A 23,318-nucleotide genomic window follows, 5' to 3' on the forward strand; every position below is an offset into this window, starting at 1 on the left:
CAGTGGTTTAATTAAGGATTTCCTAAAATCATTAGGTACTTCACCTTTTTCAAAAATCATATTCATAATCTTCAGTAGCTTATATCTAACCTCAGAGCAACCATATTCAAGATAGTCATTTATCACACTATCAGCACCTGGAGCCTTATTATTTTTTAATCCTTTTAGTACTTATTTTATTTTTGCAATGTTACCACTAGTAAAAGAGCGACTGATTTTATTCCACTTTCATCACCACTCTCATTGCCAGTGTCGCATTACTCGTTCTCACTGCCAGAACAGGCTGTTTCAAAAATCTTGTTGATAGAAGAGCATCGCCAAGTGCTGAAAACCATGTTGTGACCAAGATGGATCCAGGATTGCAAAGGGCCTCCAATCATACTGGAGGTCCCAGGGACTTCTTGCTGTCCGATTTTAAGCCGTCTTAAGTGCTTTGGCATAAACTTGAGAAGATATGTTGGCCCCCGTCCTGCACTGGTATCCGGGGCCATTGCTTTTCCTAAAGCCAAAATAATTTCAATGATTTAAAGAATATGAAATTTGGAACTCGGATCACGAGTTATTGTTTTATATGTAGTTGTGTCATTTAAATGTGAAAGGATTTTCTTGTCTTAGTCTGTCGTATCCATGGCAACAATGGAATTACTTTTGTATGCTTTGTTTAGCATAATAGAGGGGTCTTTGCAGAGATTGGATAATATTTTTATGTCGTGCAAATTTGTCGGTGTGAAAGTGGTTGGAGACCTAACTTGTTTTGGCTGCTATAAAGGGTATTTATGAGACGAGACCTAACTTATTTATGAAACTAAGACGTATATATTATGAATCATAGAAAAAAGGGCTTTCAAATGAGCTACTAGTCAAGCAGATATGGTTTAGTCCCAAAAAATAGTGTTTGACCCCCTACAATCTCCTCTGCTCTGAGCTAATTGTGCTTGTGCTCCAACTTGTGGTGAGTGACAGCTCATTTGAAATGTTCCATCTGTCTGATGACAGCGCTCCATGTTTTGATATGGATAGGAACCTTGTTCTCATTCTTTGACCTTAGAGGCAGGATTTTCAGACCAGGGCGATGAAAAATGGTCTTGTTAAGTAAGAGTCACAAAGAGTTCTAACAATGGAGAACATATTGAAATTTTATGATAATCCAAGGGCTATTGTTTTTCACATAATAAAACATTGTATAGGGCATAATAAGCCAAAGCAAGGCCTATGATATAGGCTTTATGATAAATCTACGAAGGTGTTTATTTATTGGAGTTGTTGGTCTTCTTTTCTGGATATGACTCCATGCCCCCCTTCATAAACTGAAAAAAAATAAGTCCCTAGCTTTTGAAAAGAAAAATGATAAACGGATAACATTTTCTTACAATATCTAGTTTCTCGTACACTGCGATATGTGGCGAGTGATAGTTCATTTAGAATGTCTTATCTGTCTGATGATAGCACTTCAAATGAGACACTAGTCAGGCAGATATGTATCCCAAAAATGGTGCCTGACCTCTTATAATTTCCTCTGCTGTAAGTTAATTGTGTTTGTGCTATTACTTGTGGCGAGTGTCATTTGAAATATTTCATCTGTCTGATGATAGCACTCCAAATTTTGACATGATGGAAGCTTGTTCTCATTCTTTGAACTTAAAGATGGAATTTTAAGACCAGAACGATAAAAAAAAAAGTTTTGCAAAGGTTTAATAAAAAAGTCCCAAACAGCTATAACAATGGATAGAATATTGAATTTTATGATAAATTCAAAGACTATTGTTTTTCACCTAACAGAAACACTCTATAGGGTATAATAAGCCAAAGCAAGGCCATCGCTCGCTTTTTTGTAATACAAGAATTTTGAATTTGCCAGAAAATATTTAATTAGCAAATAAATTGATTTCAAGACTTTGAAACGCGGTAAGATGTATATATTGTGAATCAGAAAAAAGGACATTCAAATTAACTACAAGTCAAGCAGATATGGTTTAGTCCCAAAACATACAGTCAGACCCTTTACAATCTCCTCTGCTCTGAACTAATTGTGCTAATGTATTTCTAATAGTTTTTTTTAAGGTTATAGGAGACAACATGTGGCAACACTTTAATCAATTTAATAAACTGGGTGATCAGCGAACGGTTTTTCCTTCAAATTTTGCTACACTGAAGACAGGGCGATAGGAGACGGGCTGGTCAGGACGGTTGGTGGTATTAAGTTGAAACTTTCATCTTGTGTTGTAGAGAATGTGTAAGAAAATCAAAGGTGTTATGTAAATACTGCTGCTAATGCTATTACTGTTACTGCAAATATTTCTACCACGGAAGTTAAAGGTTTTAAGGTGAAGTTCTCAAGGAATATTTGGTGGATATTGGACTAAATAAAATGAAATATGAGTATGTAGATTGTAAAAAGGGTAACAAATCAATATTTTAAGAGCGGCTTACATTACAAAGTTGGACAGTGGAATTTGTAAGAGCCAGAAGACACTATACGTATACTTTTTTACTACTTCTACGTTTACTGCAACTAATAAAATTAAGGACATTAAGGTGAAACTTTTGGGGAACGTTTAGAGAGATTTTCAATTAAACGAAAAAACTAAATGCATGCAGGTTTTCAAAAGGTCATATGTGCAATATCATAGGGAGAGCTGTTCTGTAGTAGCTAGTAACTTAATTGAAGCTTTTAAAGGAGCTAATTTGATTGAAAATTAAAAGCTCTAGTGCGGTTTTTAAGAGTCAAAAGTTGTTGAAAGGCAAGTAGCCCTCTCCCTTAGTCTATAGTTTTCTAAACACTTCCAATCAAAACTTTGAGACAGATATTTTGCTCAGCATGGTTGAATGGTCCGGTAACTGTGTCTATAGAAATGTCAGGGATGTTAACCACCACAGCTATGCAATTTGCCTATTATGCTTGAAAACCAAATTCTGCTTTAAAACTAAATCAAAAGGTACTGTGTTTGCGGATTCAAAATAAAACATCTCAGCAATATTCCAAGAACTACTGAGGGAATTAAGTTGAAAAGTTTCAAGGCTACTAATATTACTGCTTCTGCTCTTAACATTTGTCTAAATCAAAAGAATATAAGCGCATCAAGGTTGTCAAAGATTATAGATAGAATTTTTGAGGGAATAATATTTATTTTCATTTTTCCGATCAACTAGAGGAAGTATAAAACTAAATTAAACACCCATTTGTGTCAAGATTTTCAAAAGGGTGTGTGCTGTTAAAAATTGTTGAAAAAGTTTGTCCAATATACAAATAGCAAGCCAAACTATGGATTCTTACAAAAAAAAACGAAGAGACATAAAATATTATTTTCTTTTTCCATGAAAAATGTCAATAAAAAACAAACAGAAACTAATTTTAAAAATCTTTTTCCATAAAATAAGTTTTACACAGAGAAGTGAAAAACCCTATTAAACCAAAAAGGATCTACTAAAACAAGATATAACTTCAACAGTGTGACTACAACAAGAAAGGTAATAATCAAGACTATAAAAAAGAGAACGTTTTTTAGCGTAATTAAATTTTTCAGCGCTCAGTCCAACTTTATTATTTCAAAAAGACGCTTTTTCATCAACACTTTCCTTTGAGTCTGTTTAAATCAAGAACATAAAAAGTGATAGATGAGTAATGCTTTTAAAAACCAAACTTCAAACTTTGAAGTGATGTATCTAGTTTCTTTGAAGTAATTGGTCAATCAACAAATTATTTAGCAGTTTATTTTCTTCATATTTGAAAGGAACATGTTCAAAAAGGAAAAAGTGAATGAAAAATCTGACAAAACCGCAATACTTTACCCCCTCCCCTAATATGTAAATATATAGCCCAATTTTTTTTTTGAAGTAATATATTTTTATCACACTGTGGTATATTTTATTAGGATTAACCTAATTTCACTTCTTGAGTGGGCTCGCTATAACAGATAAGTACAAAATTTGCTTTATTCCCTTTATATTTTTGCGAATATTATTTAGTATCGTGAAACCATGCTTAGATTTCCTGTTCCTAAGATTAATTTTGATTCCCTCTTTTTCTTTCGCATTAAGAGTCGCAGTAGTGTATAGCAGGTAGTGAGTCAGCAATTTCAGATTTTTAATGATGGAGAAAAAACTTCAGAATTATTCACTATCAGTTTTTTCCAAATTCCGATTACTAGTATCTATTTTGTTGGGACTGCGAAAACAGAACTGCTAATTCATCCGAAATTGTTTCCTAACAATTCACAGAAATATAGCAAATTCGGACGCGATTGAGAAACTATAAGCTTGGAAATAAACTTGAAAATTTCAGTGATTGTTCTTGAGGCCAATGAGACCTCAAGGTAGGAGACAAATGTATGCTAAGAATACACCGTTTTCAGGAAATATTAGCATTCATGAACTCTTTATTTTTACTATAAAATGTAAATTAATCAATATGCTTTGTTGCGTGGAATATTTCGCTTGGACGTACTGAAAATTTTACTGAGCTAAAAGCCATATACCGGTTCTTAACCGAAAATCACCGATCGTTTGAAGCGCAAAGGGGAAGGCATGTGCTGAATAGGCTAGCTCGATATCTATATAAGATTAATCAACTCATAGATGTATGAGTGAAAAAAATATCCATAAAAGAATAAACATATATGAATGAAGCTCGATCTAGTAAATTTTTGCTAGCCTCTATATGAATCCTCAATTCTCAATATGAGGAAGCTAGCGGAAAACTTTGGTAGAAGAAGGCGACGAAAAAGAAGGCCTAGTAGTTTATTTTCAGAAATAAGCAGAAACGGTATCTTTATCCCTAACTTTATCGCTACTGCTATTTAATTAGTTTTATTGCTATTCACTTTCCAAATAGCAATGTAGACCAGATAAAAATCAAGATTAACTGAGTAAATTATTGAGCTAGGCTGATTAAAGCTTGAGGAATGGACTTAGTCTACAGGCCAGGGAAGTAAAGGTTATGTAGTATTGGCCTATAGACCCCGTCCAGGAAATTTTTAGCCAACCCTTGGATTACTTATTACCTTAATTACTTTAATCCATCTGAGAGCTTATTTTACTGTCTTTCAAGGTATTGTATTTATATCCTAGAGAATGTATCCCCATGCCCTGATGCTAACTGTTATAGGCTAGCCTTAGCCTAGTTTACAGAAAAAATGTAGTTTCTTGGTTTAACTGGGAATAGGCATCATTTTTTGGTTAGTCTATTAAGATTAGATTGTCATGTTTCCTTCTATTTATATCCAAATTTTTCAGGCCTAACACTATGGTATCCAACTCAATTCAATTGCAATGACCTGCCTAATTTTCTTCATGGGTCAGGAGTTTAGCTACTCATTGACAGAGACAATGTATTGCAAGATGAAAAACTGCAAAAAAGTATATCATTAGGGCTATGTCTAGGACCATTAAGGGGTAGAGACATAGAGCACACTATAACAAACATGAATACAAAATTTAGAGAGAGCCAATTGGCTAGCCTATTGAGATTGTTTAGGGCATTAGTGAGGTTGAATTTTAGGGTCATTAGTTGTACACCATTCTGGTATTAAGATGCTTCCAACAATATATGTGGTGAATCACAGAGTACATTAGGGAGTTTTAGGATTCAGGGTTATGGTGTATGTGAATGATATTCAGTTAAACCTAAAGTGACAAGCATTGGAACTTTTGTGCACACACAGACTTAGTTATGAATTATTATGATTATAATCCCCTAAATTCCCTTCTATTTGCTATAAGACCAATGAATATTCAGTAAAATTCTAGTTGATTGACTTTTGGCTACCTTGGAAAGGGGTTAGGTTAGGAAAATGAAACTTTCAGGGATTAGTCTAAAGGCTAGAGTATGTCCCAGGAAGGTATTTTGAAGTACCATCCTCTACTCCTCCCTCTAGAGGGCCCTGACCTTTAAAAATATGTGTGTTATAAAAGTGAAACCTTGTAAAATCGATCTTCTGCTTGAATGAATTACAACAAAATTGTTTTCAGCTTCACAACTTTGCTCAATCCCAATTTGTAAGGTTTTAAAGATATGCAAGTACATTTCCTAAATTTTGAAAAAAACATTGATATGGCTCAGAATTCTACTTGAATAACAGAAATTGCATTTTCAGAACTAAAGGCAGAGAAAAAGCAACTGGTAACTGAAAATTAAGGTAAAATGTTGTTTTGTCAAAATTTCAGTAGGTATAGACCTGTCATGTAAGTGAATTCCAGGGTTCTCTAGAGGGAGAAGGAGTAGAGGTGGGTACTTCAAAATACCTTCCAGGGATATACTTTAGCCTTTAGACCCATCCCTCAAAGTTTCATTTTCCTAACCTAACCCCTTTCCAAGATTGCCAAAAGTCAATCAACTAGAATTTTACCTAATGTTCTCAACAGTCATTACCAGAAATTCACTTTCTTTGTTTTCTTGATGGTTAAGACTTCAATTAGGACATGTTTCCATATTAACCTTGTATTCAGATAACCAAGAAGTAAACATATGCTTAGAGTCAGAATTTCATTCCAGATCCAAGCATAATGTTTATTTGCATTAGAAATGAAATACTATAAGCCTAGAATTGTGGCTATTGAGAAGGAAATAAATTAGAAAACAATTCTTATTTTATAACATGCAGAAAAATCATAGTCAATACATTTTGAAGATGCTTCCACTATACTTTACTCCCAAATCCCTAATATGTAAATATATAGGCAAAATTATATATTTCCAATGTGTTTTTCCAAGTCTTGATTTTGTCAACATTGATCTAATTTATGGTTATATAGCCCAACATAAGAGTGGTGCATAGGAAATGTATAATTTGGGCTGTAATTTGAACATTAAGAGGACAAGGGTAAAGTAAAAAGAATCTAAATATCATCCACAATGTAGATTTAGTATTAATTTCCATTGCAAATTTACTCTACCCTTCCCCATTATGATCAAATATATGCCCTGAATGGTATATAGAGTAAAGGCACCAGTGATTAGACAGTGAAATATTTGGAACCACTGTCAAAGTGTTCCTTCAAAGCAGGATAACTCTGCTTAGTTGTGATTTGGAACCCCATATCCTGAAGCTGGCATTATCTTTTGGCAATATAAAATGTAGACACTATGTTCAATGTACCTAGATAAGAAAAGAATGTTCAATTCAATCAGTTTCCTCTTTTCAACACAAAATGAGCTCTGTACAATTTTTTAGCAAAAAAAAGCTTAGAAATGACATATCTAATCACATTTATCAGTATTTACTCAATCAACATTTTTCACCTCAACCTCAAAAAACTTAAATTTATGAAAGAGCCAGCAAAATTTTTGAATTAGGATCAGCACATACTTTTTAGTCAAGTTGTGAAAGAATTGTTTGTATAGCAGTTTGTTTGAGGTTGACCTCTTTTTTTCATAGTTTTCCCAGACTAATAGTGAAAAATACACTTCACAACATATAAACAAATAAAAATGTGTTTTTAAACCTTTTATTGACTTTGGAATTCTTCAGTCATAAAATTGACAGAAGAAAGCCTACACTACCTCGTCGAAAATATTTAATTTCTTGCCCCCCCCTATAATTTTGCCCTTCAGATCTGTCACTGTTCAGCTGCTGAAAGCCAGGAAACTGGCTTTTAAGAAAGAGTTTTATGGACAAAGAATTTTTTATATTGTAGAATAAATTGTATATTTATTTTAAAGGCGACTTTTGAGATGGGGGGGGGGAAGCAATCCAGGGTTTCCTGGTTTCTAGCCATATCTGATCAGTTGCACTTTTTTTTACTCATTTTCAAGGGATTTCCAGCTCTTTTTTGAAAATCCTGAAAGTTTATTTTTGTAATTCCCAAACACACTGTTTTATTGGATGTGGCTAACAGTTACCACTCTTGATTCAGATTCTATTCTGAATGATATGGGATTTCACTAAAAAAATAGCTTATTTAAGTGTATTTTTATTCTTGGTTATTATGGGCTAGTATTTACCCTTTATTAGGTAGCCATGATATGCGAGGTTGTACTACAGTAGTTGTTGTTTTTGTTACTTTCCTATTTGCTTCTTATACTGCATGATAAGAAAAAAAAAAAAAAACAAAACTGAAATACATATTAGTATTTTACCCTCCTCATCCACAGCCAAATTGGAGGACTCTCCTAGAGGCAAATTATAAGAAAAAAGTAGTGACTGGGACCTGTGCAGTCCCTTTGCCTTTTGATTACCTCTGAATAGTCACTCTTTCTAAATGGAAAAGGAACTAAAGTCACTTTTCTTGCACATCTTGTTAAAGCTAAACCTGGTGATCCAAGGAACACTACGAAAGTACAGCTGTTTTCAATTCTTTTCATTTAATTTGTACTGTAGAACAGATCTAGTTTCCTGGAGTTGCCTTTGTAGATTATTACTAATTTATGTTGCTTACTTGGGAGCAAAAAAGCGTCATCTATAATAATTTTCACTAGCAGATCTCACAGTGTGTTGATCTATATATATATATATATATATATATATATATATATATATATATATATATATATATATATATATATATATATATATATATATATATATATATATATATATATATATATATAGAAAAAAAGTTTTTTTTTAACTGAAAGTAAGGAGTGATATTAAAACTTAAAACAAACAGAAATTACTCCGTATATGAAAGGGGCTGTTCTCTCCTCAACGCCCCGCTTTTTACGCTAAAATTTGACTCTGTCTCTCAACTCTACTTTTTGAAACAGTAAAAAAAAATACCATAAAAAGCGGAGCGTTGAGGAGGGAACAGCCCCTTTCATATACGGAGTTAAAAAAAAAAACTTGTTTTATCTATATATATATATAAATAAGTTGTCTGTGGATGTGTCTGTCAGGTGACGTCATATTTGTGTGTTGACTGACGTCATGAAGTTAGTTGTCTTCATTTTTGTTATGATGGTGACGTCATTAAAGATATTTAAGACATGCGTTCACGTAGAAATCTATTAATGTTTAACTTTAAAATGACTGATGAACTTACAATGGCAACAGCCGAGGAAGATGCTCAAAGAGTCTATGCCAAAAAACTTGCTGCTGATAGAGAAAGTCAGAAAAGAAAGCATGCCGAGGAATCAAAAGAACAGTAAGGAAACAGGCTTGAGGCTGATAGAGAAAGAAAGAACAGAAAGCGTGCCGAGGAACTACCAGAGCAACGCGAAAGCAGACTTGCTGCTAAAAGAGAAAGTGAAAAAAGAAGGCGTGCTGAGGAACTACCAGAGCACCATGAAACCAGACTTGCTGCTAAAAGAGAAAGTGAAAAAAGAAGGCACTGAACGAAAATTCACCTTGCATGGCCAAAGGAAGGTGCACAAAGCAATATCCTCGACTTTTAGTATCCAACACAATTACTGGCAATGATGGTTACCCACAATATAGAAGAAGATCTACTGAAGATGGCGGTAAAACAGCAATAATAAAGAAGTGTAACAGTACCACCATCAAAGTAGATAACCAGTGGGTTGTTCCATATTCCCCATCATTATCAAAAACATTTAATGCACACATAAACGTTGAATACTGTAACTCCGTAAAGGCAATCAAATACATATGTAAATACGTCAACAAAGGCAGTGACATGGCAGTTTTTGGCTTGCAGCCCAAAATCAAAGATATCGACGAAATCGTACAATATCAGGCTGGAAGATACATAAGCAGTAATGAAGCTGTTCGGCGAATTCTTTCATTTCCGATACATGAACGTAGTCAGCTGTTGTTAACTTAGCAGTACATTTACAGAATGGTCAACGTGTTTATTTCTTGGAAACCAACGTGCAACAAAGAGCCCTGAATCCACCGGATACAAAGTTAACCGCTTTCTTTTTGCTTTGCAAAAATGATTCTTTTGCAAAAAAACTGCTGTATACTGAAGTGCCTTCGTATTACACGTGGAATACTAAAAATAAAGTATTTGAACGTCGAAAACAGGGAAGGTCAGTCGACGGCCAACCTACCATCTTCAAAGATACCATGATAGGAAGACTCTACACTGTTCACCCCAATCAACATGAATGCTTCTTTCTACGCCTGCTATTGGTGAATGTACCCAGTCCGACATCCTTTGAGTATTTGAGAACTGTAAACGGTACTATACATGACACTTACCGTAGTGCATGCCAAGCTCTGAATTTATTGGAGAATGACCAACACTGGGATAACTGCATCAATGACGCGTGCGAAACGTCAACCCCAAGTCAAATTCGTGCATTGTTTGGCATCATTTTAACAACTTGCTCTCCATCAGCTCCTACAGAGTTATGGGAAAAATATAAGTCAAAAATGTCCGAAGATATACTCCATCAAAAACAGTTAGAGACGTCAGATATGACTTTTGATTTTACATCAGAAATTTATAACTACACTTTAGTTATTATAGAAGATTTGTGCGTACGTATGGCAAATAAACCTTTTCAGGATTTGGGAATACCTTCACCTAACCGTATCGCTGCTGTTTCGACATGTGTAGAATTGGATCGTGAACAAAGTTGCAGTACGAGTGATCTTTTGTCGTATGTACAAAATAACATTTCCAAGTTAACGTCAGAACAAAAAGACATTTATGATACGATAAAGCATTGTGTCGATAACAACGTTGGAGAAATTTTCTTTTTGGATGCGCCAGGAGGTACTGGTAAAACGTTTGTGATAAAACTGATTCTGGCATCAATTCGATCAAAAAATGATATAGTGTTGGCAATTGCGTCGTCCGGAATAGCCGCAAAATTGCTGCCTGGTGGAAGAACTGCTCATTCCGCTTTGAAATTGCCTCTGAATTTGCATTCTACGGAAACTCCCACGTACAATATTTCCAAATCATCTGGGATGGGTAAAGTATTGCAGCAATGCAAACTTATTATTTGGGATGAGTGCACAATGGCACACAAAAAATCGCTCGAGGCTCTGGATCAATGCTTGAAAGATTTGCGAGGGAAGTCGAAACCCTTTGGCAGCACATTAATATTGCTTGCGGGAGATTTCAGGCAAACATTACCTATAATACCTAGATCAACTCCTGCAGACGAAATGAATGCTTGCCTGAAAAACTCTAATTTACGGGCACACGTAAAAACATTAAAATTAACTACAAATATGCATGTCCGATTGCAAAACGATGACTCTGGTCAAACGTTTTCACGTCAATTGCTGGCAATTGGAAACGGAAAGCTCCCAGTAGACTCAATTTCAGGACGTATGCAACTACCTGATGATTTCTGTAATTTAGTGACGTCCAAAAATGAATTGATTGAAAAAGTATTTCCGAATATTCTAAAAAATCATAAAAATAATAAACGACTAAGTGAAAGAGCGATTCTCGCACCCAAAAATATAGACGTCCACGAAATCAACAATATTGTTTTGACCAAGATTCGAGACCAGGCAGTCCTTTACAAGTCAGTCGACACAGTTTTGGAACCAAATGTAGCGGTTAATTATCCATCTGAATTTTTAAATTCCGTGGATCTTTCAGGGTTTCCACCACACGTGCTACAACTAAAAATAGGCGTACCAATAATACTTTTAAGAAATATCAACCCACCAAAGCTTTGCAATGGCACGCGACTTGCCGTAAAAAAAAACAATGGAAAACCTAATAGAGGCCACAATCTTGACAGGGCCTTTTGAGGGTGAGGCTGTTCTTATTCCTCGCATTCCCATGATTCCAACGGATCTGCCTTTTCAATTTAAAAGATTGCAATTCCCAATTCGATTAGCATTTGCAATCACCATTAACAAAGCTCAAGGTCAGTCATTAGAAAAATGTGGTATAGATCTTAATACTGATTGTTTTTCCCATGGACAATTGTACGTTGCATGTTCGAGGGTCGGTAAACCTGACAATCTATTTATATGCAGCGACAATTGGACAGCAAAGAATGGTGTATATTCGCAAGTTTTACGCAGTTAATTTGTATTGTATCTATCTATCTATCTATCTATCTATATAAAAACGAGTTGTGTGTATGCATGTTTGTTTGTTTGTAAAAAGAGCGTTTGCATATGACGTCATTATTAGTACATACGGCTTTGTTTATGCACAGACAATCGGAAAACCAAGAATGTTGTATATTCGCAATTTTTACGTAGTTTGAAACACATATATAAATCTATCTATATTCACAGGTGGGACACAGGGACACAACTACAATGGCGCGTAACTAATATGGCGCGTAACTAATATGGCGCGTAACGACTTACGCGCGCGGGGGGGCTTGGGGGGGGCGAAGCGCCCCACCAACTAGGTGTTGGGGTGGCGCGAAGCGCCACCCCAACTGCTAGTTATTAATATAAATATTAATTTATTTTATGACTAAATGGCTTTCTCATAGTTTTGATCGGACGTTTTTGAGAAATAGGAGTGGGGGGGAGTAAGCCTAGTTACCCTCCAATTTTTTGATTATTTAAAAAGGCAACTAGACCTTTTTATTTTTTACGAACGTTTTTATTAGTAAAAATATACGTAACTTACGAATTAACTTTTGTAACGAACTTTTATATTCGTATATTTTAATTACGTATATGAGGGGGTTCACTCCCTCGTCAATACCTCACTCTTTACACTAAAGCTTAAATTTTTTCCCAATTCTTTAAGAATGACCCCTGCACAAAGACCATAGAATAAATATTTGAAATTAATAAAATTACTTTAGCGCAAAGAGTGAGGTATTAGGGAGAGGTGAACCCCTCATATGCGCGATAATTTTTGTTCGTTTTGAGTTTTAATGCTGCTCCTTACTTTCAGTTGAAAAAACTTTTTCATATTTATTTTTTCATTGTTCTTTAAAAAAATGTTAAACAGTCCTGTGCCCCCTTCATGGAAATTTTCTTCCTCCATGAAAAATTCCTCCATGGAAAGTTCCCCCAGCCTAACCCCCTCCCCTCAACCCCTCCCCAACCAAAACAATTCCCCTGAAAGCGTCTGTACACTTCCCAATAACCATTGCTATGTGTAAGCACTGGTCAAAGTTTGTAACTTGCAACCCCTCCCATGGGGACTGTGGGGGAGTAAGTCGTCCCAAAAGACATGGTTATTAGGTTTTTCGACTATTTTGAATAAAATGGCTATCTCAGAATTTTGATCCGGTGACTTTGGGAAAAAATGAGCATTGGAGGGGGCCTAGGTGCCCTCTTTTTTGGTCACTTAAAAAGGGCACTATAACTTTAAATTTCCGTTAGAATGAGCCATCACACGACATTCTAGGACGACTGGGTCGACACGATCGCCCATGGGAAAAAAAAACAAACAAATAAACACGCATCCATGATTTGTCTTGTGGCAAAAAATGCAAAAATCCTCATTTTTGTAGATAGGAGCTTGAAACTTCTATTGCAGGGTTCTCTGATATGCTGAATATGATGGTGTAATTTTCGTTAAGATTCTATGACTTTTAAGGGGTGTTTCTCCCTATTTTCTAAAATAAGGCAAATTTTCTCAGGCTCGTAACTTTTGATGGGTAAGTCTAAACTTAATGAAACTTATATATTTAAAATCATCTTTGAAATGCGATTCTTTTTATGTAATTATTGTTATAAAAATTCCGTTTTTTTTTTTAGTTTTGGTCACTATTGAGCCGGGTCGCTCCTTACTACAGTTCGTTTCCACAAACTGTTTGAAAATAAAAAAAAACTAAAAAAAAGAAAAAAAAACTAAAAAGAAACTAAAAAAAAGAAAACAGAAAAGAAAAACTAAAAAAACTAAAAAGAAAACAGAAAAAAAAACCTAAAAAAGAAAACAAGAGAATAAAACTAAAAAAGAAAAAAAACTAAAAAAAAAAAAAAAAACTAAACGCAGTTAAAAATTAGCACCTTGCATACGTGTTGCTGTGGCGCGCAGCAACGCGTGGTAGGGGGAACTAGCTGACATTCCACGTGTTGCTGGGGCGCGCAGCACCGCAGCAACACGTGGCAGGGGTCAGCTAGTATTTTGATATAATGAGCTTTATGCAAGAAATGGGCAATCAAGGAGAACTGATAATTTTTCTGGTGCTGAATTTTGTGCAAATGAGTTTTAACGCGGGAATTATTGAGGAAGATATTATCCATTATGGCTTGGACTTTTTGATATCAGTTTTCAAATGAGCCGTTAAACATCACCTAGAAATTCTAGTAGCCCACTAGCCCCAGCTTTTCCACTTGAGACATGGCACTAAAAGTGATGTTTTTAGTGCCATTTGAAACTTGCAGATGGTGGAATATATAGGAAGAGCGTAGATATTAGCAATATTTTTCATATGAGCTATCAAAAATCTGTCTACGATGTTATGGTACCCCGCTAGCCCCACTTCTTCAGAAATGGCATAAAAGGTACCTTTTTTCGTTCCATATAGCACTTTCAGATGGCGGAATTTATGTAAACCACGTACATATGAGAAATAGATTGTGAATGAGCTCTTAAGCATCTCTCTGACGTTGTAGTAACCCGCTAGGCCTGGAAGAAAGAAGAAAAAAAATACCGTTTTAACGTTTTTTAACTTTAGTTACTACGGGCCGTGGTTTGCTCTTTACTAGCTTGCTGGTAATGCTTCAATCATGACAAAGAGTTCATTGCAAATTCCCTCGAGAAACTAGCTAACATTGAAATCTGTGAAATCTAATAGATGGTAGAGTTTGTTAAAACCTAGTAAATATAAGCAATAGCTTTTAATTGAGTCATTAAACATCTATCTACTATGGTGTGGTAGCCTGCTAATGTTGCAGTAGCTTATTGGTGAGCAGACGATTTATGAAACTTACTACGGAGGCTGGGGGGGAGAGTGTTCGGGAGGAGCTCCTGTAAACACCCAGTTAAGGGTTCTGGAACATAACTTACAATAGTACTTATTTTGTACTTCAGAGCTTTTCCACTTAAGAAGTGGCATGAAAAGTGTTGTTTTCAGTGCTATATCGCCCTTACAAATGGAAGAAAAGATAAAAAGACGTAGATATGAGCAATAGCTTTCGAATAAGCCGCTAAACATAACTGTTAAAAGTTCTGCTACCCCAGTAGCCTTAGCTTTTCCACTTGAGACATGGCACCAAAAGTGCTTTTTTTAGTGCCATTTAGGACTTCCAGATGATGGAATTAATTGGAAGGACTTATATAAGAGCAATATCTTTTATATGAGCTGTAAAAAATCCGTCTACAATGTTCTGGTATTCTGCTAGCGCCACCCATTGAGAAATGGCACAAAAAATGTCATTTTAGTGCCATAAGACACTTGCAGATGGCGGAATTTATAAAAAGCACGTAGATATGGGAAATAGCTTTTGAATGAGCCATTAAGCATCTCTCTATGATGTTCTGGTAACCCACTAGGCCTGAAACCGCCACAAGAGGGTGTCGGATCCAGATGAAAAACGGCACCATTGGAATTGCCCTATTATAGATATAATCCTTAACCTTGTAAGTATAATCACTTTTTCACATAGGATATGTTATAAAGTAGGCATATTGTGCATCAATGTGCATATAAACAATAAAAAGTTAATTCATAACAAAGAACAGTGTCGCACCGATTATATTGAGACCTTAACCTACAACTTAAAGGACAGCGCTGACGTCTAAAATTTTAATATACTGGGGTAGGAGAATTTCTTTTAGAAGGTCAAAGATCTTCTTAAATTGTAAATATCCTTCCTTCGAATCTGGCTCCTCCTTTCGCTCGCAGTTGGAGACAAACACTAATGAAATGTGCCATTATAAAATCAGCTTTCTCTAATAGAGAGAGGAAGAATTATTCTAATCATAATTTACCAAGTCTATAAATATTTCAAATGGTGTTATCCTACTATGTGACCTTTTGTTTTCCTGTTTTATTAATAATCCTGGTTGACTGAATGTTATAGTTCACTTGGCAACAGAATAGTAAGCGTCTCTAAGCGCAAATACACATTGAAAAATAGTAACCCGGTGATTAGCATTTTACCTTTGTATTTATTTAGTTGAAATTCAGACTGGTTAGGGAGAGTCTAGTCAACAATGATACCTGAAGTGTTAATTGTAACCTATTTTTTAGATTTTGTGAATCCATAAAGTTTCTTTGTGCAGTCCTGTAGATGAATGATTTCCCTATCTTCATGGATTGCCATTTTGGAACACCAGATGAATCACGTCCGGCCTTCATTTGGGCCGGAAAGACTTTGAACTTTTCCCGATAAAGGCTTTATTCTGTACATTTTGTTTGATATTAGTGGTTTTCAGTTATAAGATTGCATGTAGTTATAATGCCAAGAAGAACATCAAATGATTCACGAGGGCCAAGACCTGCAAAGATAGTCCAATCAGTAAGAAAAACTCCAAGTCCTGAATCACCACTTTCTGATAATGCCTCAGATAATTCAGACCTATTTCAGTGGTCCACCTTGGACTGCACAACTGTCACAAGCGTTGCACCAAGTTTTGCTGCTATAAATGCTTCAAGAAAGCGCAAGCTTTTGGAGCAATATTTTGGAAATGAGTCTCAACCTGGGCCTCTCTCAACTCCCCCACCACCAAGACCAAGGTCACCACGTTTCAAAACGCGTTTTATGTTTTCGTCACATCGATCTCACTCTGATGATTGCCAACATAGTAGCACTGAAAGTCTGTGCAGTACCCAGGACAGTCCTATACATAAATGTCAGCAAGGTTCAGAGCCACTCGGCGGTTACAAACTTTGTCCAGGGAAACGCTTTCCTGTTCCTCAATCTGAGAGTAAGTGTTTGTTTCTTCTTTCTACCTAGTTGCTTCTAATTCTCCTATCCGTATACCGGACCTTATCAGTTCTTTTCTCTTTATTAGAATTCAGGTTCGTAGCGCCAGCAGATTTATTGGGGGAGGGCAAGAATTTTATTCAAGCGCTCCTGAAGAAAAGTTACCATTTACCGGAGACGCTACTAGGCTAGGTTAAATTCAGAATATTACACAATACATAATAAACAATAAACCCACATTAAATAAACATAAAATTAAGTAGTGATGATCAAGCTTTTACTAAGATTATCAGAAATGAGTTGCTGCAGCGACAGTAGTATAGTTTAAAAAGAGTTTTTGCATGGTTTAAGGTGAGTTTCATATACATTCAGCTTTTTTCCAGCAGGTTTCACCACTAATGTTGCAGAACCTAACCTCCCCCTCCACTTCCCCAACCTCCAATCCCAGCACAGGATGCTCTATCTTATAATTGAACCAAGCCCCATTTTAACAACCCCGTGTATTGTGCTATCAGTTGTACGCAATTTTGAGCCGATTTTGACTCTGTAAGATTAAATTCGTTGTGCTAAACCTTTTCTATGCGTGATTCATTGAAATATTATTTATGACTTCTTATTAAATTGATTTAAGATAAGATAAGATTATTCATCACGAAACACATACAATATTACATTTTACTATCCCCCCAAAGGCTCTTTGGCCTGTAAAAAAGGGAAAATAAGCGAGCCACTTACTCAGAGAAGAAAACAAAAATTAAATAATCACTTACTCACAGAGAGAAGAGCAAAAAGGAGAAGAAAAGAAGATATAAATAAAACAAAAATTATAGAAAACAAAACTAAATAGACTAATAGATTGAATATACTAAATTAATTATTTAGATCTGTAGATAAAACAGACTCTAATGAAATAATAAGGAAATATATATACATATACATATAATTTCTAAGATTCTAATTTCAAAATAATTTCTAAGAAGTCAAAGAATTTTTAATAATTTTTTGAACAAACTGAATGAGTGGCACTTTCGAGCTGATTTGGGTAACTTATTCCATACAATATAAATCGCAATTAAAGGATTAAAGTCTGACCTTGTACAAGGAGTAAAATGAATTTGAATATGATTTTCGGTATTGCGAAGCTTATAATTATTCCGATCAGAAGTGAAAGATGGCGGAACACTTAGGCGATGGGGGAGGTCACCATGAAGCTGAGAAAAAGTAAAACATGCACACGAAAGAATATACAGTGACTCGAGATCAAGTAATGGGATAACTCTTGAACGGTTAGTTTCTTTAATGAGGTTTCTAGCTTTATTATTAACCTTAGAAAGTGGTTTTAACAGTGAAGGAAAGGTTGACATCCATTCTATTGGACAGTAGGAAACGTAAGATCGGATCAAGGAGTGAAAAAGGATTTCCAAAATTGATCCAGGGAAAATATGTTTGAGTTTGAGCATATCTTCATTTTAATCAAATCAATGCGACGCTTGAAAGACAAGTTTTCATCAACAAGAATGCCCAAAAAACAAACATATCGATCTTTAGATCTATGAATTATCCCATTTGGCTGATAAATTTCTGATAACTTGGGATAAATCTGAGAAACATGTGAAAATATCAAAAAACCGGACTTTGAATAATTTAGGGTAAGATAATTAGCATCAAGCCATGAAATTACTCTCTCAAACAAGTATTCCAAGTTTAATCAAAGCTCGGATTCACAGTTTCCCGAAGTGCCGAGTGTGCTATCATCAGCAAAACAAACAAGGACATCAGAAGATGGCGAACCATAGCTGGCACTATGGGCAAGGGAAGGTTTAGGATGACAGAGTCTACAGCAATGAATCGGTTTCTGCTTTTTTACTGCGTAAAAAAGATCATTTACATAAATCAAAAATAGCACTGGGCCCTAAAACTGATCCCTGAGAGACGCCAAAATTCACTTTTGAGGGTGAACGGAAAAGTGGATCGACAGAACCTATCATTCAAATAAGATTGGAACCAAGAAAATACATTATCCCTAATGCCAAAATAAGACATCTTCGATAGAAGAATTTCATGCGTTAAGGAATCGAATGTCTTGCGAATATCCAGGAATATAGCAGCCGGAATTAATCCCGAATCTAATGCAGAATGTATAAAATTCAAAAGGGTCATACAGGCATGCTCAGTGGAGTGCTTCATTCGGAAACCAAATTGAAAATCATGAAGAAACTTTTTAGATTTTAGAAATTTAGGGAGACGAGAAAGCATAGCCTTTTCGAAGATTTTACTAAACACTGATAAAATTGAAAGTGTTCGATAATTTGCTGGATCATTTCTTGGTCCACCTTTATACAGAACAATAATCCGAGCACGCTTGAGAGCATCCGGAAAAACACCATATTTAAATGAAAGATTAACAAGTTTTGTTAGAGGCACAACTATTGAAGGAAGAATAGATTTAACTACCTTAGTAGGAATAGAATCTGGCCCAGATGATGACGGGTCTTTCAAGCCATTAACAATTTTAGTAATTACACCTTCTGTTACTGGCTCTAGAAACATAGACAAGACGGCCCGAGGTAAGATCTAAAGTCCGACTTAAACCGAGATAAAATAGCTGTGGAAGCAATATCCTTACCAATACGAGCAAAAATGAAGTAAATGCTTCTTGGACAAAGCTTTATCCTTACCAATACTAGCAAAAATGAAGTAAATGCTTCTTGGACATTAAGCTCACCCTCTACAGTTTCGTCACCAATGACCAGACTCATAGGTAAAGAGCTATATTGAGAACCAGATTTAAGCACAGAATTTATTACCTTCCAAGTTTTACGAATGTTCTTATCAGACGCAGGAAAATTATTTAGATAATAGAGAGATTTGGCTTTCCTACACAAGGAATTATATATATTCCGGTAAATCTTGAATTAACAAAGACGAATAGCACTTGCTGAAAGTTGAGCGCATTTATAAGACCTCCACAGATTATTTTTCCTTCTCCAGCTTTTGAGAAGTCCGGATGTCATCCATGGGTTTAGAGGAACAATCCTTTTAGACCTGCGATTAGAAGGTGGTACTTTACAAATGCTAAGAATAGCCTCTTTTATGGTTCCATAAAACGACTCAAATAAACAAGAAAAATCCTTATCATTATCAAATAAGCTCCACGAATTTTTCGCTAATTTAGAACCAAGAAGAGATAACTCATTCTCACCAAACCTAATGGAATAGGAATCAAACACCTGAGCCCGGTTATTCTTTCCCTGATTAAAACTGAACCGAGAATATATGGGAGAATGATCGGAGATATCAGTTACTAAAATTGAGTTTTCCTTCAAGCAAAGCCGTCCTGGCCGAGTTGGTTGGTGCGCTGGATTCGGGATCCTTTGTCTGAGAGGACGCGGGTTCGAATCCCAGTGTATCCAATTCTGCAGTTGGGACGGGGGTCAGTAGCGTGACTCTGTAAGCTTAGCCAGAGTCAACCCAGCTCTAAATGGGTACCTGGAGAAATCTGGGGAAGGTAAACAGGAAGGGTGTGCGTAAGCACAGGATGGCTGGCCCCCAACCCCCCATTGTACTTCCTGGTGAAGGGCCGAGAAACGGAGATCAGCACCGCCGGTAGGGACTGTAAAGTCTAATGCCGTATCCTTTACCTTTACCTTTTAAAGCGTAGAGAAGATATTGTCAATCAAAGAAGCTGTAACACTAGTTACTCGTGTGGGGATGGATGTAGTTGGTAGAGTTCCAGCGGCAAGCATGGTTGAAAGAAAATCAACTGAAGCCGAAGAATTTGAATCCATCAAATTTATATTAAAGTCACCCATTATGATTAACTGACACGGACGTTTCAATTTTATGTCAAGTATTTCCTCAAGATTCCGAAGAAACAACGAAACCGCACCACTGGGAAAACGATAAATATTGCCTATGATTAGATCAATACCATTAACTCTAATTTCTATAAATTGTGACTCAAAGATACCTTCAAAATTCCTTGATAAGTCATCCCGCAAGCAATGGTATGCATACGATAAGATATGGGTATGCTCTATCTTATAATTGAACTAAGCTCTATTTTAACAACCCCGTGTATTGTAGGCTACTATTCGGTTGCACGCAATTTTGAATCGATTTTAACTCCGTAAGATTAAATTCGTTGTGCTAAACCTTTTCTATGCGTGATTCATTTAAATATTATTTATGACTTCTTATTAAATTGATTTGGTTGTGGGTATGCTCTATCTTATAATTGAACCAAGCCCCATTCTAATAACCCCGTGTATTGTACTATTCAGTTGCACGCAATTTTGACCGATTTTGACTCTGTAAGATTAAATTCGTTGTGCTAAACCTTTTCTATGCGTGATTCATTGAAATATTATTTATGACTTCTTATTAAATTGATTTGGTAGTGGGTTCGCTTCTTTATATTATTAAATAGAATTGAAATAAGCGAGACTCATAAAGCAAAAGCACAAATACAGGATATTTCCAAGTTTTATTAAATAGATTCCAAGTCTAAAATTATACAGTAACACGAAGACGAATGTGCACATAAAGTAAACATACAATACACACAGAGTTGTTACGAAAATTTTAGTCACCTATTTTTTCTGTTTCAATCGCCAACAGTGCAAGTGAAGAATCTTTCTTGCCCCGTGGTGTTGTGGCAGTACGTCTTCAACCATCGAAGGCAAGAAAAAGGTCTTTCACACGACGCAGAATTCATAGGGATAGTGAAGTACTGTTTAAATAGATCTGATAACAGAGTAAACACGGATTTCATGCGTTTCTCAGCAAAAACAGATGGTCTTTCTAGAATGTTTTTTATATCCTCAGCTCTGTAAAAGCACTGTAGCTCAGACTTGCAGTGTTCAAAATCGAGTTTATGGTACTTACACACAAAGCTTACACTGTCTTTATTCATTTCGTTTGCACGCTTAAGTGGTTCAAAACGTCCAAACTGTTCTCTTCTTACCTACTTTCAATCTCTGTAGTTAGAACATCAATAACATGATACAACACTGTATTTTGAAAAACTCCTCTATTGTCTCATATGGAACTATTGTGCCCCCACCTAATTTCACTGGAACTTTACGTTTCCGGGGCCGTTCAGGACCTCTAAAACCACATCTATTAGCTAATTCTTAGTGTGAAGGCAATCATGAAGTGTCATGACACCCAAAACGTGTACTTTTGTTAAAAAAAACTTGCTTTTTTTATTTGATATTTATCTTTAATATCTTAAATATTTAATATCTTTTTTCTTTAATTTTTACGGGTTGAAGCAAGAACGACGCATGGCAAAATACACGGGAAACATATAATATTTCTGCATACTAAGGCGGGGGGGGGGGGTGGGGAAACTATAGTGCAGCTGCAGTCAAAATGTGTTAACTACAATTACTTTATATATTATGAAGTAGATTCAAGAATTGTTTTTTAACATATTTCCTTCTCAACCGCCTCAATTCTATACTTATAAAAAATTTAAGGATGGGGGCAATTTTCTTTTTTTTTCCCGGTGAAAATACCAAATAAAAATCTATTTTTGAAATCAAGGGATGGGGGGGGGGAGAATACAAGAGGCAAATCAAGAAAAAGATCTACAAAAAAATACAAATAAAAAGAAATACAAGAAAAGATCTAGCCTGTTTTGTGTGTTATTACAATGGTTTGTACGCATAACAGTCCGTCCGTTCCTACTCTTTTAGAGTTTCTTAAAAATGTTCAATCTTCTAAAATATTAAAGGCATCGTTTTAGTCTACGATTTCTGCAGTACCATTTTACTCTTTTTCATTATACTATTCCATTTTTATGGAATGAAGATGTTTTGCTCAATATTCATGGTTATGAGACAGTTAACAGCGATAGCCGAGTCTTCACAATATATGAGCTATTGAATACTGAGCGCATTAACGTTACTTGTGTGAGGATAAAGTAGTTTTCAATGTAATGAAGGTCTTGAATAATAACGGAGCAAGACTGGAGAAGAAAACATGGCTTTTAGTGTTGCAAATAGTCTTCTCAATGTTGGGCTTAAAACTGTCAAAAGGGTCTTGGTGAGCGTTGACATTGCTGATCATCTTGAGAATTTGCGGTCTATTGAGCTTCTCCCGTATGCACCTTCTATATTCCAGCAAATTGTAATCGCTTGGAAGATTTTACTCCGGCCAGGAACTAAATCAGCTCTTCTGGAATGTCCGAAAACAAAAACGCTTAAGCGAATGTCCTGTTAATGTCGATAATGTCTGTGAGTGGTCTCTTTCAAGTTTGCTAGACTTGAGGCCGTACCTCAAAATTCACCGGCCAACCGATTCTAAAACCATTGAAACTCATTAGGAGTTACAGAAAATGAACTTATTTCTCTCTTGCATGTTATCACCGACATTACAGAACTGTGTGTTTTTATAGATAGATGCGACGGAATATCTGGATATTGTAATAAAGAAAGCAATATGATCTACTTAAAGGACTGTATTGGTTGCCACCCACCACCAGTGTGGATCTCTATTCAGATTTGCACACCTTAGACTGTCTGAAGATGGGTATCGACTTATGGATGTTGTCTTTTTGATATTGTTACATTACAAATTGATTCTTGGATACCGTTCAAATGGTGAAAATCGGAAAGCTTTTGCCCAATTCTGTGTCTGTGAAGCAGCTTA

General features: G+C 35.7%; 1 protein-coding gene and 1 long non-coding RNA gene across 3 annotated transcripts in view; one reads left to right on the top strand and one right to left on the bottom strand.

Moving 5' to 3' along the window:
- Positions 1–286: 286 nt before the first annotated feature.
- On the bottom strand, positions 287–15,820 carry LOC136031822 (uncharacterized). Its single transcript, XR_010618590.1, has 3 exons — positions 15,767–15,820; positions 14,299–14,418; positions 287–499 (listed from the first exon to the last, which is right to left on the bottom strand). It is a non-coding gene; the product is annotated as an uncharacterized LOC136031822 (long non-coding RNA).
- Positions 4,691–23,318, top strand: part of LOC136031820 (transcription factor CP2-like) — a 91,550-nt gene continuing 72,922 nt past the window's right edge. Inside the window, exons 1-3 of one of the 2 annotated variants that reach the window (XM_065711641.1) lie at positions 4,711–4,762; positions 5,233–5,355; positions 15,986–16,662. In XM_065711641.1, coding sequence (XP_065567713.1) covers positions 16,194–16,662 — 469 coding nt within the window. In that variant the 5' untranslated portion in view covers positions 4,711–4,762; positions 5,233–5,355; positions 15,986–16,193. Of the gene's footprint in view, positions 4,763–5,232; positions 5,356–15,985; positions 16,663–23,318 lie in introns of both variants that reach the window. The other variant, XM_065711640.1, reaches the window with a different exon arrangement.

This window comes from Artemia franciscana, chromosome 10 (genome assembly GCF_032884065.1).
Source record: "Artemia franciscana chromosome 10, ASM3288406v1, whole genome shotgun sequence".
In the NCBI taxonomy this organism is placed as follows: domain Eukaryota; kingdom Metazoa; phylum Arthropoda; class Branchiopoda; order Anostraca; family Artemiidae; genus Artemia; species Artemia franciscana.